The 14,243-nt window shown below is 58.6% G+C and overlaps 1 protein-coding gene across 1 annotated transcript; it reads right to left on the reverse strand.

Moving 5' to 3' along the window:
• Positions 1-1,186: 1,186 nt before the first annotated feature.
• THY1 (Thy-1 cell surface antigen) lies at positions 1,187-6,635 on the reverse strand. Its single transcript, XM_075442542.1, has 4 exons — positions 6,522-6,635; positions 4,176-4,257; positions 3,704-4,039; positions 1,187-3,014 (listed from the first exon to the last, which is right to left on the reverse strand). Exons 2-4 carry the CDS (start codon positions 4,210-4,212, stop codon positions 2,902-2,904), a joined length of 486 nt encoding a protein of 161 aa, XP_075298657.1. The 5' UTR covers positions 4,213-4,257; positions 6,522-6,635; the 3' UTR covers positions 1,187-2,901.
• Between the last annotated feature and the right edge of the window lie 7,608 nt (positions 6,636-14,243).

Here is a 14,243-nt window from a genome sequence, read left to right on the forward strand (position 1 = left end):
TAGGAGGGAGGCAATTACGGTGGCATTTTCCTCCCTCCTGCCCAGCTCCAGACCCTAAACAGGGAGGGCCACACAAGGGACGCATCTGGGTGTGACTCTGGGAGGCTACTACGGGGTCACCAGTGGTGCAAGGGGATGGTGGCAAGGCCCTGCTCCCAAACCCGCGGGCGAGCATGCCCCGTGGTCTTCGGCTCACAGGATGGCATCTTGACCCTGGGCAGGGGGCAGCGCATGGCTGCTCTTGCTGCTCTAGTGGATGCAGGGGCCCTCGGCAGCCCCATGGGCAGCATGCAGGCACAGACACGCAGGAAGGACACTGGCATGATGGGCACACTGCTCCGGGACCAGGAGCTTCGGGACATGCGTACACACCCAGCCCTGCTCCCACACGCGCTCCCAGCCCTGGCAATTCCCTGCCCAGAGGATGGCTGGGCCAGGACCAGCCCGAGGGTGCCCGCTCGTACTTACCACGCTTTGCCTCCCTGCCGGCACAGCGGGCAGCCCTCACCCTGAGCTCACAATGGGGCGACGGGGAGGCCTCCGGGATGGAGCAGGGGGGATAGGGACAGGGATGGGATGGGGACAGGGGCAAAGGGCCTGGGCGCAGGAGTCCCTGCTCCAGGCAGGCAGGAGGGGGTGACTGTCCCCGGGGGAAGGCAAGTTTTGTTCCTGCCTGCTTCTCTCTGGCAAGGGCTCAGGCTGCTGGAGGCCTGGGGGGAGGCACGGTGGGAGCTGCCCAGGAAGGGTGTCCCCCTCGCCGGGAGGCTGAGGGCACAGGCTGTCCCTGGAGCCCAGCCCCGCCACGGCCCCTCGCCCCGCCGCCGCACACACAGGTGGCCATGGCTCCAACACACAACCTAGGGTTTTATTGTGCAGACAGAGGAACGCTCCTGGAGGACAGGGGTTTTTGTTCTTGCTTTTTTTTGTAGGGTTCTTTTTTTTTCTCCCTTAACAGAATTTCTTTTACAACAAGCTGTGGAAACAACTACAAATATTCACAAAAACATGAAACTTGAGACGCATCCGTGCTCTGCTGCCTGGGCTCTGCGCCTGCCCTGGCGCTCACCAGCAAGCCCAGGGAGCTGGGCGCAGCCAGACCTCAGCTATACACGGCCTCAGCAGCACTAGACAGCAAGCAAGCAGGCGGGGATGGGCAGGGAACGGGCACGGCGGTAGGAGGCAGCTTGTGGTGTCTGGAGAAGAGCAAGGAGTGGGGAGCAGCTGCTGTGGATTGCTCTCAGCTGCGGTGGCACAGCCCAGGCTGCTCGGGTAGCTCAGCGGGGCTGGGGTTTGCCCCACGGACCCGGATGCTCCTGCCTGCATCTTCCCCTGGGCAGGGCTGGCCCTCCAGTCCCATTCTCTCTCCCCATGGCCAGCTGGGCTGCTCATAGCCCGGGAGCCGCCAGGTTTCGGGGAGGCCGGGGCAGCAGCCCACCAGCTCCTCAGGGTCTGTGGGGCATTGGGGCAGGCCAGGGCTGGGAGATGTGGGCTGTGCTCAGCGTCCCTCTCCCCGCTCTTGCTGACCCCTGGGAAGGTCCCAGCCTTACTGAGGCGGTGGCCAAGAGCTGGGCTGCCCTTAGGCCCTTTTCTGCTCTGCAATGGAGACAGGGAAATGCTGAAAGGGAGGAGGGAGAAGGCACATGGGCTCCTCCCAGCGGCATGGTGGGACTGGAGGAAGACTGCGCTGGAGGAAGGCTGCTGAGCATACTCAGGGCCAGGCACCGGGACGTGTGCCATGAGGAAGGATCAGGGCCCCCAGGTGCTCCCTCGGGGAAGACTCGGTGACGGTGCAGAGGAGTCCCTGTAGAGACCCTGGGGACATGCTCCTGCAGGGGAGCCCCCTCCCCACCAGCCTGCCTGGATCCAGCTGTGGGGGCCTCGGAGGGCGGAGCAGGGGCGAAGGCAGGGCTGTGGCTAGCTCAGAGAGGCTCTGCTTGCCTCCACTGTGAGCGGGTGCTGGCAGCAATTCTCTCGTCACAGCTAAGGGCTGATCCCCAGAGAGAGCAAGTGGTGTCTCGGGCTTGGGCAGCCCAAAGGTACCAGTTGATGTCTGGAGGCCTCGCTGCCAGCTCAGCTGTAAAACACAGATCAGGAAAAGCTTGCTTCCAAAATACGTTTGCAGGGAGCTCCCTCCCAGGGCCCCAGAGGAGCCTGAAGGAGGCAAGGGCATTTGACGGGTATCTCCAAGACCTGCTCCCCTCTCTCCTCCCAGCCTGGCCAAGACCAGCATCATCTCATGCCTCCCCTGCTCCCTCTGTCTCTTCCCTGCTTGCTCTGAGACAGGACTCTCCTCGCACGCCCTCCCAGTCGTGGCAGCTCGGGGTGACTCAGGGTGAGAGGAGCAGGCTGAGAAATCACTAAGTCACCGGGCTAGCCGGCAGGGCTGGTTGGAGACGCTGGCAGCCCCATCTCCTCCCCCTGTGCTGGGCACAGCACCCAGCACGGGGACTCCTCTGCACGCTTTCGCATCATCTCTCTCTCTTACCTGCCAATCCAGCTGTCGTTCCCCAGTCCAGAACAGGCAAACCCCAAAAGTTAAAGGGACAGGAGAAGTGGGCTATGCGGGGCCGAGGCTCCAGTGCTCCCAACATGAGCAAACCAGCCAGCCTACTGAGTGGGGAGGTGCGATGGGAGAAGCAGCGCTGCCTAGCAGAGCCACCTTGCTTCGCAGCAGAGCATGTGTGTGTGTGATGGTGGGTCTCGGCACAGGACAGTGGTTAGCGTTAGATACACGGCTATATAGAGATAACACAGAGAGAGGTTTTGCTTGTTCCAAATGGTTCAGCTTCTCTTTCCGAGGGCTGCGTTCTGGCAGGGGAGGCAGGTTGGCTGGGGTACTCGGTGTGTGCGTGCATGTGTGTGTGCGTGCGTGTGTGTGTGCGTGTGTGTGAGCTTTTCCTTTCACAGGGACACGAAGTCCATGGCTTGCAGGAGAGGCAGGGAAAGGAGAAGCAGCAGGAGCCACGAAGTGTTCTGGACCAAGAGGCTGAAGCCGGCGCATTTCTCCAGTTTGTCTGTGAGGACAGGGAACAGGGAGGAAGAGAAGAGCCACAATGAAATCCCTCGGGAACAGGGATCTGACTGGGTGCTAGAAGGGGTACTGGGACTCAGCTTTTTGCTTTTTCTCTGTCACAGAAATGCAGCAAGTCCCATCCTGGCCCCTTGCCTGTTTCCCCTCCTGCCTTGTGCCCATGTAGTGGCAAAGATTTTGGGGGCACAGAGCAGGGAAGCATAACCCTGCCTGTGCCTGAGTGAGGCGGCAAGGGGATTGGCACCAGGTAAGACGAAGGGCTCTGCAACTGGAGGACTGCTCCTACGGGATGTAAGCGTGGAGAATCCCCGCTGCGCTCCCGCTCCAGACCACACACCTCTTCAGTCCTTCACCAGCAGACTTGTCCCCTCTGCTGGGACTGACTGTGAAGCATCACCTGCAGGAGGACACCTCATAGTCCTCGGGCAGTGCGCCTGAAGCAGGGCCCGAGACAGGCAGGGGTAAGCAGTCTGCAATGGGGCAGTGAGGCCATCTGAGGGGCTGACCACTCTGCTTGCAGTAGGAAGGGCAAGTAAGGGTTGGGAAATGTTTATGGGGCTCTGGGAGGGTTTGGGGATGCCACAGGGGGTTGTGGTTTTCTCTGCTGGCCCTGCCAAGCCAAGGAGCTGGTGGGAAGGAGGGACTGAGGCCAGGCGCCGCTGCCCGTCTCACCTTTGATGACAGTGATGTTCTTTATCTGGTTGCCGGTGTAGTCATTCGTGGCCTTCAGCTCACACATGTAGACACCCTCATCGCTGGTAGTGAAGCTCTGCAGGTAGAGGCACACCAGGTTCTTGTGCATGGTGACGTTGGCTCGGCTCCGGTAGACGTTCTCGGAGACGCTGATGGTGCTGTGGATGACGTGCTTCCTGTTGTCCTTGGTGATGCTGAACTCGTAGGTCAGGGGGTTGCTGGTTTTGTTCTCATAACGGCAGTCCACCCGGAGGCTCTGGCCCAGCAGGCAGGCACTCAGGTCCTTGATCATCTGGCAATGGGCAGCCTGGAGGACTGGGAGAGTCAAGCAGGGGTTGGACAGGGAACAGCAAGCACTAGGGATGCCCGTGCAGCCTCCTGGCCCTTGCCCGGCTGCTCCAGGCCAAGCTCGCTGGAGAGCGGGGAGGGGATGTGCGTCTGCTGGCTGTACCTGTCAGGATGACAGCGATGCCGACGGTGGGGTTCATCTTTCCGCTGAGGTGCCTGGCGGAGGCTGTCACTGAGAGGGGAGCCTGGGCAGGGAAGGAGAGGGGCAGTTAGACAGGCCATTGCTCTGGCACACAGATGTGGGCACTCAGTGGGGCAGACATGGGCACAGACGGCACAGACGGGCAGGCTGCCTTCTTTCGCACAAATGGTGCTCTGTAGCCTGCTCCTCATCACGACGTCTGATTCACTGCATGGTGACCCGCAACGAGCTAGGGAATGAGGCGCTGTGTGTCTCCGGCCAGCATCACTTTTCCATATCCCCAGGCAACGCCAGCCACACTCTCTTTTCCCTGTCTGGATCCTCCATGCCAGACACGAAATGAGCATGGCACAGGCCTGCAGCTGCCTGCAGCGAGGCCTGTGTACGTTGCCTTTCCCCTCCTTCTGCCCTGCGCCCAGGCTGGGTGCCCAGTCAGGGGATGGGCAGGAGAAACCAGGATGCATCCCGGTGCCTGCACAGGCTGCAGCTCGTGGCTCACGTGCTGCCAGGTGAGGGACCCTCCCTCGGTGCCAGGCCTGCCAGCCCCCTGCGGCTCCGGTGGGTGAGCTCAGCAAAGATGACTCATTGCGATGCAGCGAGGGAAAGGGGCCAAGAGCGGCAAGAAGGAGGGACACGGCAGCTGGACACAGAGCCAGGACTGCTGAAGGATGGCACCAAGCCTTCAGGGGCTCAGCTGTGCCTGCCCGACCACGGGCTGCAGGGGTTTTGGGGTGGCAGAGTCCAGGCTCCGGGTCCCTGGCCCGGCGCCCGTCTCTCTTCAGGCTGTCTCCTGGTCCGTGTGGGCAAGGAGCCTGCGGCTGTGCCGTCAAAACCCCAGGGCTGCTAACAGTCCAGTCCTGCGGAGAGGAATCAATTAAAGGTTTGCAGCTCAGCCAAGCAGCCGCATGGGGAATCCAGCCGCAGACATGCGGAATGAAGGGAGAGGGTGGGGGAGCAGCAAAGCAGACGTGGAGGCTGAAGGACACACCGAGTGCCCTGCAGTCGGTCCTCTAGGCTGGGGATGTGGGGCCAGCTCCGAGAGAGGGAGGTGAATCACCGCCACCGCTTTGGGACTCCAGGCTGGCAGAGGGGACAGCAGACCCCCGGTTTGCTCCCTCTGAGCCTGGCTAAGCATCCAGGGAAGAGCTAGGAACTGCCTGCACCACAGCCAGCTGGATTTTTCTTTTTAGCATTTTTTGGGTCTGTCGTGTAACATTCTAGGAGGAAATACCAAAACCCTTTGCTCATTCTGAAGCTGTAAAAGATCTCTGTATCCGCAACCCCAAGCCCTGGCCAAGAAGAAAAACTCCCTTCTGTTTGGTCTTGGCAGCTGGGAGGTTGCAAACAGGGGCAAAGGCACAACGGAGGAGACTACCCGAGTCTCCTCTGGGCTCCTAGAAATTGGTCCCTGTCCCTCGCTTCGTTGTTTCTCTGCTCTGACCCACTCCTCTTTCAACGTCCTGGGACACTATCTAGGTCACAGCCAGGCTTTCCTCCAGAAAACCACTGCAAACGAGCTCCCAGAGAGGAGGGTTCCTCCCGTCTATGTGCGAAAGCACTTGGATCTTCTAGGCTCCGGGTTCACGAGCCCTGGGGTCCCTCGTACCCCTCCTCTCTTCCCGACAGGGGTGCCGGGAGCCCAGCTAGCCAGGCGGCTCTGGCTCCTGCGTGACACCGGGGGCTTTGGGCAGGGACAGGGCTCCCCAGGACGGCAGCGTCAGAGCGGCCCCGGCCCTCGCAGAGCGCAGCCTTTGGGCGCGGTCTCTGCCGGCCGCGGGGGCCGTGCAGACCCTGGAACCTCCGTGCCCGCCGCCGCCAGACGCCGGCAGGCGGGCCGCGGGGACGGTGCTGCCGGGGCCGCCGGGGAAGCAGCGAGCCGGGCTGGCGGGCGGCGGGAAGCCGGCAGCCCCAGGACCCCGGCTGGGGGGGTGCGGGGGGCCGGTGCAGGTGCGCGCGGGGAAGAGCGAGGCACGGGACCGCCCCACCCGCGCCCCGCGCGGGGACGGAGGGGCCGGGGCGCGAGCTGCCCGCCTCGCAGCGCGCGGGAGCCGGGGGCGCGGGGCGAGGCTGGCGGGAGGGTGCGTGCGCGCGCACGGGCGCGCCGCGGAGGAATGCCGCAGTCCCGATCCCGGGGGGGGGGGGGGGGGGGGGGGGCTCGCCAGCACCGCTGCGGGGAGGTGGAGAGGGTCTCCCCCGCAGCCGCCGCCCTCCAGGACCGGGCTCGCCCTCCCCGGCCCCGCCGCTGACGTGCGGACCCCCCCGCCCGCGCCCTCCCGGCGGCGGCCCCGCCGGAGGGTCCGTGCCTACCTGCCCGGCGCTGTCCGGTGCTGCCCGCGCTGCGGCCCGCGGGGCTCCGGCGCTGTCCGGTGCTGCCCGCGATGCTGCCCGGCGGGGCTGTGGGCGGCGCGGCGCTCCCGCAGTTTGGGAAGGGCCGGGCGGGCGGCCCCAGCAAATCAGTGCTGGGCGGCGTCACGCAAGCTCGGCCCCCGGCCCTGCGGCGCGGGGTGGGGGGGCAGATGGGACCCTGCCTCTGCGGGCCGGCCCCCGCCTCGGGCTGCGGCCCCCCCGGCCCCGGGGGGCTCGGGCCAAGCCCGGGCGGCGGGCGGGGGGCCGGGGAGGAGGGGACCCTTTTGGGCGGGGGGGCAAGGGCAGGCGCCAGTGCGGGGGTCGCGTTCGAGCCCCCGGCCCGTTCCCCTGTTTCCATAGGCTGGAAAGGCGACAGATCCCCATTGCCATGGGAACGTCACATTTTGCAGAAGAGCTGCCAGCCCTCGTCCTCCCCGGCAACGTGGGAGTTGTTTTGCTGGGAAAGGAGGGTGCTGCGGAAGTGGGGGGAAGATCTCGGCTTTGCTCGGGAGGGGCCCAGAGGAGTAGAGCTCAGGTGCCCCCCGAGTCCAGCCTGCACCATCTCACCGAAGACCCACGCAATGCAGGTCTCCGTGTGGGGAATGGTGGCAGGAACAGCGGGGAACACAGCTGAAGCTCTGTCTATGATGCCACTGGCCACAAAGCCTTAAGTTTTAGGCCCAGGGCTGGAGGATGCAAACAAGGGCCTCCTCCCCGCCGGTTCCCACCACCGCATGGTTGGGAAAGGGCTAAGCAGAGCTGCTTCTGCACAGGTAAAATGTCTTTGGACCCAGGGAGCAGCCTGGCATAAGACCTCTTTCCTGCTCTTAAGGCAAGGTGGAGATGACAGAGGAGGAGGGCAGCACAAGGGAGCTGCTCTGCCTGGGGGTTTGGGTCCCAAGGCATCCCAAGAAGAAGCAGAGTCATGCAGGATGGCCTGCCCTGTCCCCACCTCTTCCCACATCTTCTGGCTGGGCTCTGCAAAAAGGGCTAGCACTGTGAAAGTTGATATGAAAAGTCATGTTCTGCTCCAGCAGAACCTGATCCTGGGTGACATTCGAATGCTGAGGTTTTGCAAGCTGGCTGTGCAGCGGGGTTTTGCTAATTCTACAAAATCTTGGCTCAAGCTGCTCACTCACTACGTGGGCTGTGGGCGTGCTGCCTCAAACAGGGCTGGACACCCAGGTGGGCTGGGGAGCGGTGATGCCCAGGGAGCATGCAGCAGGGTTCCCAGCATGCTGCCAGGAGGAGGGCAAAGGCCTGACCCTATCTGTTGTGGCAGCAGGGTATCTAACGGACTCAAGCTGTGCGGTTGTACAAAGCTGCGCGTGCACAGCCACACAGCTACACTGGTGACTGAGAATGGTACGGTCTGACAGTGCTGGCTAAGAACAGGATTCAAGGCATGGCAAACTGACAGAGGAAGCCACCACTAACACGACTGGAAGCAGATCAATGCAACACAAACACATGAGAGGTGTGTTGCCACATTGTCAGGGTGAAAGAAACGCAAGCTTGAGGTCTGCATCTGAACACACATGATGCGGGGCAGCATGTGTAACCATATGCACACACACACATAGGTCTTTTTTACATCTAGTCCCACGCCTCCACAAGTTGTGTCTCCTCCCCATCCCCACCCCTACCCATATCAGCCCTATGTTGATCAACCAGGGGATTCAAGATCAAAGAACTGGCTTTTGGAGGCATGCAGTTGCTCAAGTCCCATTGCACGAGGTTTCAGCTCCCTTTACAGCTCTGTCTGGTGGTGCTGTAGAGGCAGGCGTGATTGTGCAGTTTCTGGGCAGTGCTGGCAGTGAACATCCTGCCTAGGTATTTGCAGGAGGCTCCTTGCAGAGGTTCTCCAACTGAATAGACACTTCACTGCAGATTGTAGTCTGGCTGCCACCCACAAACCAGATAAAACCAGTCCCCAAGTCACACCTAATGCAGAGGCCTCCAGATAGCGGCCAACAGAAAAGAACAAGATGGGGAGGAGAAAATCTAATAATGAAAGACACACAAATGGCAGTGGCAGGTGTGTCAGGCAGAGAGACAGACAGACCAGCACAAACAGGGGCAAGGAAGCAGCCAAAAAGACACAGTGCAGCGCAGCAGTGCAGATAGCAGCAAGCATAGGTCGAAGTGGCATGACAGACGGACAAGCAAGCAGAGGCAGGGCACAAACAGCCCTCCTAGGTGCTCAGATCAGCCAGACTGCCCCTAGCTCCTGACTAGAGACAAAGCCAGGCTAAGTGCGGAGTCCTTTTGCTCTGCTGGAGTGTGTCTGAACTCAAGGACCCTCCCCAGTAGCTGCAAGCGGCATGCCCGGGAGCAGAGGCACTGAGGGGACCGTGACTCGGGTGTCTGTTGCTGCTGCAGCAATTAAAACCTGGCCTTGCCCAAGGACATCCTGCTGCAGGGGACGCGCTTCGTCTAGGAGAAAGGTGGGTACACATCCTTCCCAAGAGGAACATCCCTCCCCTGCCCTCAGCCTACCCCCGAACACGGGAAGAAGAGAGAGCGTCTCCCCCTCCTGCTCATGAATCACTGCACAGCAGTACACTCTGGGACCTGCTCAAAACGTGATGGCAGGATGCCCACGCAGCAGCCCGTCCCTACCAGGAACCGTTTGCTCCCTTACTGCTAATTGCTGGGGAGGCTCCGAGACACGAGGTCCCAGCCACCGGGACCTGTGGGCAGCTCTGCTGGGGAGAGACCTCTAACATGCTCTCCAAAGCCATTAGAGCTGGGGAGTTACGGGATGGAGGAGCGAGGGAGGGCATCCGAGAATCAGTGCTATTGATCTGGCAGAGATTGTAGCTCTGGGCTTGACTGACAGAAATGCCCACCTGCCTGCCAGCACAGCGCCTGCCCCTGCTCATCCCCACTCGGCCTGGCAGGCTGGCCAGGCCGCAGAGCTCCAGCTAACAGGACGGTTGCTAAAGCTTCAAGCTTCTCACTGCACTAAGCCAACCCCAGGCCCTTCCTACCCCATCTTTAAGGCACAAGACAGGGAGGCTGCAGCAGAGCTTTGCCCTTGATTGGAGAGACAGAAAGCCCCCTGGGAGCCCAGCGAGGCCCCACAGATGCTATATGTAGCATGGCCCAGATACGAAGCCCCTGGGCTTTGGAGCACTGCTGCGCACAGCAAGGATGGAGGAGACTGTGCTCCCCTCCTTCCTGCAGGCGGGACACAGCCACAGAAAACAGGGACAGGCAGGGCTCCTGCTGCAGCACTGGCCTGGCGTCTGCTGTGCTTCGAGCAGCCACATTAGCCTAGCAAAGGAGACAGCTGGCTGGCACAAAGCCCTCAGCTCTACCAGGGTGGTTTTCCTGCAGTGTGCAAGGCTCCTCCTTGTTAGCCTCTATCTGTTTTATGGCTGTGTCCTGGGTACAGAGAAGCCCCAGAGACTGAAAACCTCAGCGATCCAGGGCTAGGAAGTACCTATGAACAATCAGCTCCAGTCCCCGCACTGAGACACCTGCCAGCAGAAACATCGCTCCCTTCCCTCCATTCCTCCCTGCTTGCCTGCGTGCTCTGGCTAGCAGAAAGTCCTGGCTCTGTGCTCATGCTCAGTTGTGCAAGAGTGCCCGAAATAGGAGAAGTTGTGCTCTCCTGCTGGTCGTGGTGACTTGCCTTGAAGGGAGGCTTCTCTGGGAGGCTGCCAGCAGTGAATATCCACTATAGTGTAGGATCCCCCACAGTAAGCCCCTGCTTCATCTGGCACTACTACCTTTCCACCTGACTGGGATCTGGGAGCCACCAGGCAAGACCTCAGCAGCGCAGCTCTGCTGCCCAACCCGAAGAAAGCAATTGTCCTTGCAGTCTGGCACCTGTCTGGAGGAGTGAGTGACCATCCCTGTCTGCCTCTAGCCCTTCCTGCCTGGGACCACTAAAATCTTCCTGCAAGGGACTTGGAAATCCTTGTGGGAGCTAGCCAGGACACTAGGAATCAACTCAGCCTGGAAGAGGGGGTGGACTGAGGCACGGAACTCTCAGCTTGCTCCATCTGCTCCCCAGACCAAGTGGGAGCAGTGCTTGGCTGCCTGCTCCAGCCTCCTCCTCACTGCCTCCCATTGCAGCCAGCAATGCATCCTGCTGGTGCTTGGCAGGGGCTAGTTTTTTTCCTACACAGCTACTGGGATGGGAGAACTGCTTTCCACACCACGTCCCAACAAAGCTCATCTCTGCTGAGCTTAGAGGGACACTTGTCCCTGGACAGTGAAACATCTCTGCCAACTGGACCAGGCAGGTTTGGCAGATAACTCAGGTCCTAGGTCAGAGCTTGCAGATCTACATCTCTTACCTGCATGGTGAGTGGCCAGAGAGCCTCTTCGTGAGGGTGTCACATCCCATGGGCTCTTCGTATGAGAGCGAACAGACAGAGAGTTTGAACTGGGAAAAGGTGACACTTCAGATGGTGAAATTCTCCTCCTCCTGAACACCTTACCCTGCTGCACCTCACCCCACCCCCACCCCTCATTCTTAACAGGGCAATCAAGGGGAGCATCTACAGGGGCTGGTGCCAGGCTGTGCAGTATTAGAAGCCCCAGACAGGCAGCTGATTCCCAGAGCAACTTTCAGCCCCTTTGTTTTGGGGAAATTTAGGTGTGTGGGAATGGAGAAGCCCCTAGGGGCCTCCTAGGAAGATGCTGGACAGAGAAAGGGGTGTAGAGCACAGCACAGCTGCTACTTCCCATCCCCTAGCTTTCTCCTCTCCGTCTCAGGAGAGATGAATAATGCAAGCTACAGAAACGGAAATAGCTTCCCCGAATTTTCTCCTCCCACCTGCAGGGCCTTAAGGAATGGAAACTGTTTATTAGCGTTCCTTACTTATGAAAAGACCATCAGGTCGGGATGGTTAACTCACCACACAGGTTCCAGCAACCGCCTGCAGGGTCCCCTGTGCTCCAAGACAGATGAGAAGCTCCTGGCCCAGGAGAGAGGCAGGTGAAGTAAAGGCAGGCCAGTTTCCCCTTGCAGGCACAGAACAGAGCTGAGTTCTACGCTGAAGCTAGAGACCTCCAAAAGGACTGGTGAGAGAAGGAGGCCCAGGCCCGGCTCTCACCCTGGTAGTGCTGGAAGGGCAGGGGTTGTCACTACAGCACACACAGTGCTTCCCTTTAGCCGCCAGCCAGCTGCTCCCTGCACTTGGGTTTGTGTCATCAGCTCCAGCTCTTCCCCATTGTTAGCAGGGACAATGGGAGCATGTTCCCAGGCTAAGCAAGGAAGGGCTTCCCCCTGCCTTCTCTGCAGCTGATAGGAGCCAGCCTCCTCAGCCCTCCTGCCCCTAGGACACCCCAGTGCCTGGGAAGAGAGGGAGACAGCCCCGCCTGCCCGGAGCCTGATGCTGGCTCTCCTTGGAGGTACTGAGCAGACCCTGCTCTCTGCATCACACCTCTCGGCACAACGCCACAAACACCAGCATCCCTCGAGCCAAGCAATCAGCCTGGCGTTGTCCTTAGTTACTCAAAGATTCCTCCCAGTCCATAACGACAAACCGGAGCAGGGGGATGTTTTCCAGTGCTTGCCAGGCAGCTTTATACCCGTTGTTATCTGCTTCTGTTTGCCTAGGAGGCTGGAGAACCTTGTGTTTCTGGGCTCCTGTGGCAGAGGTAGGAAGCCCGAGTCGCCCATCGCCATCTCTTCTACAGTCTCCTGCAGGCACAGGAAGTGCGTCACTTGCTATCTTGGTGCATCTGTTCTACCACAGAAAAACAGATTCTAAAGAAAGTCCTTCCTTTTCGTGCCCAGGCCACCCCTCTGATTTGAAACACTGGTCTCTAGGAGACAGATCGCCAATAAAGACAGCACAGTCAAAGAGAAGCACTGAGCTTTTGTAAAGAGAAACCCAAAGGCATAACAAAAGTTAGAAACAAAAGGTAAAGAAAGAAAAACCAGACTGGAGCAGTGGAGGAGTCACCAAGGCACCCACTAAAGAACTGTGCTGGTGTGAGTGCTCTCCAATATACTCGCTGAGTTATTACAAGCAGCAAGGCAGCAGGCAGAGGCCTTCCAGAAAACAGTTGCAAGCACTTCGTTTACGCCATAGCGCAGCAGATTGTTTCCAACTGCAGCGGAACATCAAATGTCTGAAAAAAAGGTTGTCTCGTACTTTTTCCATCATACTGTCACTCAAGGCAGGCAAGAGGGCCCAGCCTTAGCCTAGTGTAAGCTTCAAGGCCCGTAATACAACAGCTCTCACAGAGATGTCCGCAGGTGTTTCAGCACCTTCAGAACACCAAAGACAGGCACTTCCAAGCAGCCAAAGCTTGCTCAAAAGTGAGGTCCTGCCAGGGAAAAGCAACACTCAGCTAGGGCTCTGGGCCCACATGCCAGAAGCAGGACAGCCTTCATAATTCAGCACTTCATCGAAGAGAGAGAAGTGGAAGGAGGTGCACAACTCAAAAAGGATTTTGCCCAGATGCAGGCTTGCTTTACCTTTAAGATGGTAAAGCAGAATAAAGGAGTCTGTGTCAAGAGGACCTGCCTTTTACCAGAGAGGTGATGTTAGGGAAAGGGCTGGAACACCCATGTTGTGACCAACACTGTGAGATGGGCCTTAGACGTCCTCAAGAAGCACCCCTTCAAGAACAGCTTCTGTACTGAAAGAGCTCAAGTCTCTGGAGCTAAATTATCAACAGCAAGCAGCTGGAGACTAAGCATAAGTCTAACTCATACAATGATGTTTGCAACATAAAACTTAGGAAACTAACTCCAAGGTGAATGCTGAGTTCTTCAAATACTGCAGTACCACTATGCAGCCCTACAATTTCCCCATCAAATCACAGCTCCTGTACTTGCTCTAGCATCTTTACAGTTACAGGCTTTAAGCACTATTTACAATCAAGTGCAGAATAAAACGGACACATCAGTAACTCCAAGAGCAGGAGTGGAGGGATGTTCCCTTTTTATCATTTGCAAAGGAATTCACGTGTCCTCTTCTTTGAAGAAATCCCCTGCTACAGTGGGTACACAAACGCCACGTGAGGGAGTCCCAGTTGCAGGCCAGACAGGGAACACAGAGGCTGGGCAAGAGGGGCCAGGCACTCCACACCAGTGGGGGAAGTAGTGGACTGCCTTTGGACACCAAGCAGTGGTCGTGGAGATCTGCCCCAAAAGATGTCCACTGTAGTATGGCAACGTCACCTATCTGCACATCACCTCATGATACCTGAGATACCACATGGAAGCACGCAAGACAAATACACAAACAACTCGACAGAGCAGCACCTGCCACTGCCCTAAAAAAGTTAAAAAATGGGAAATACAAACTGACAAGCATGAGTAACGGAAAAACTGGGTACGGAAATTACTATGACTAGAAAGCAGAATTTACAAAAGAATTTTATTGATGACACAAAACATACAGTAAAAGAAAAAAGGAAGTCACAGATACTGTCCTGAGACAGAAAGAACTAAGTTTCTTGGAATGCAGAGGCCCAGATGAATTCTCCCCTGTGAAAAATCAACAATAAAACATATTGAGAGTTAAAACCATCACAAAAACTCTAAGGTACAGTAAACAGCCTCAAAAGAACAGCTCTACCACAGAAAAAACCCTCCGTCACACAGGGATACCACATTCCTCATAGCTGCACATGAAATACAGAAACAAACTGTGAAGGAAGCTCTCAAAAAAACCACCCCCTGTTGGAGTATCTGATGACAGCCCCCAC

The sequence above is a fragment of the Opisthocomus hoazin genome, chromosome 24 (genome assembly GCF_030867145.1).
Source record: "Opisthocomus hoazin isolate bOpiHoa1 chromosome 24, bOpiHoa1.hap1, whole genome shotgun sequence".
Classification (NCBI taxonomy): Eukaryota; Metazoa; Chordata; class Aves; order Opisthocomiformes; family Opisthocomidae; genus Opisthocomus; species Opisthocomus hoazin.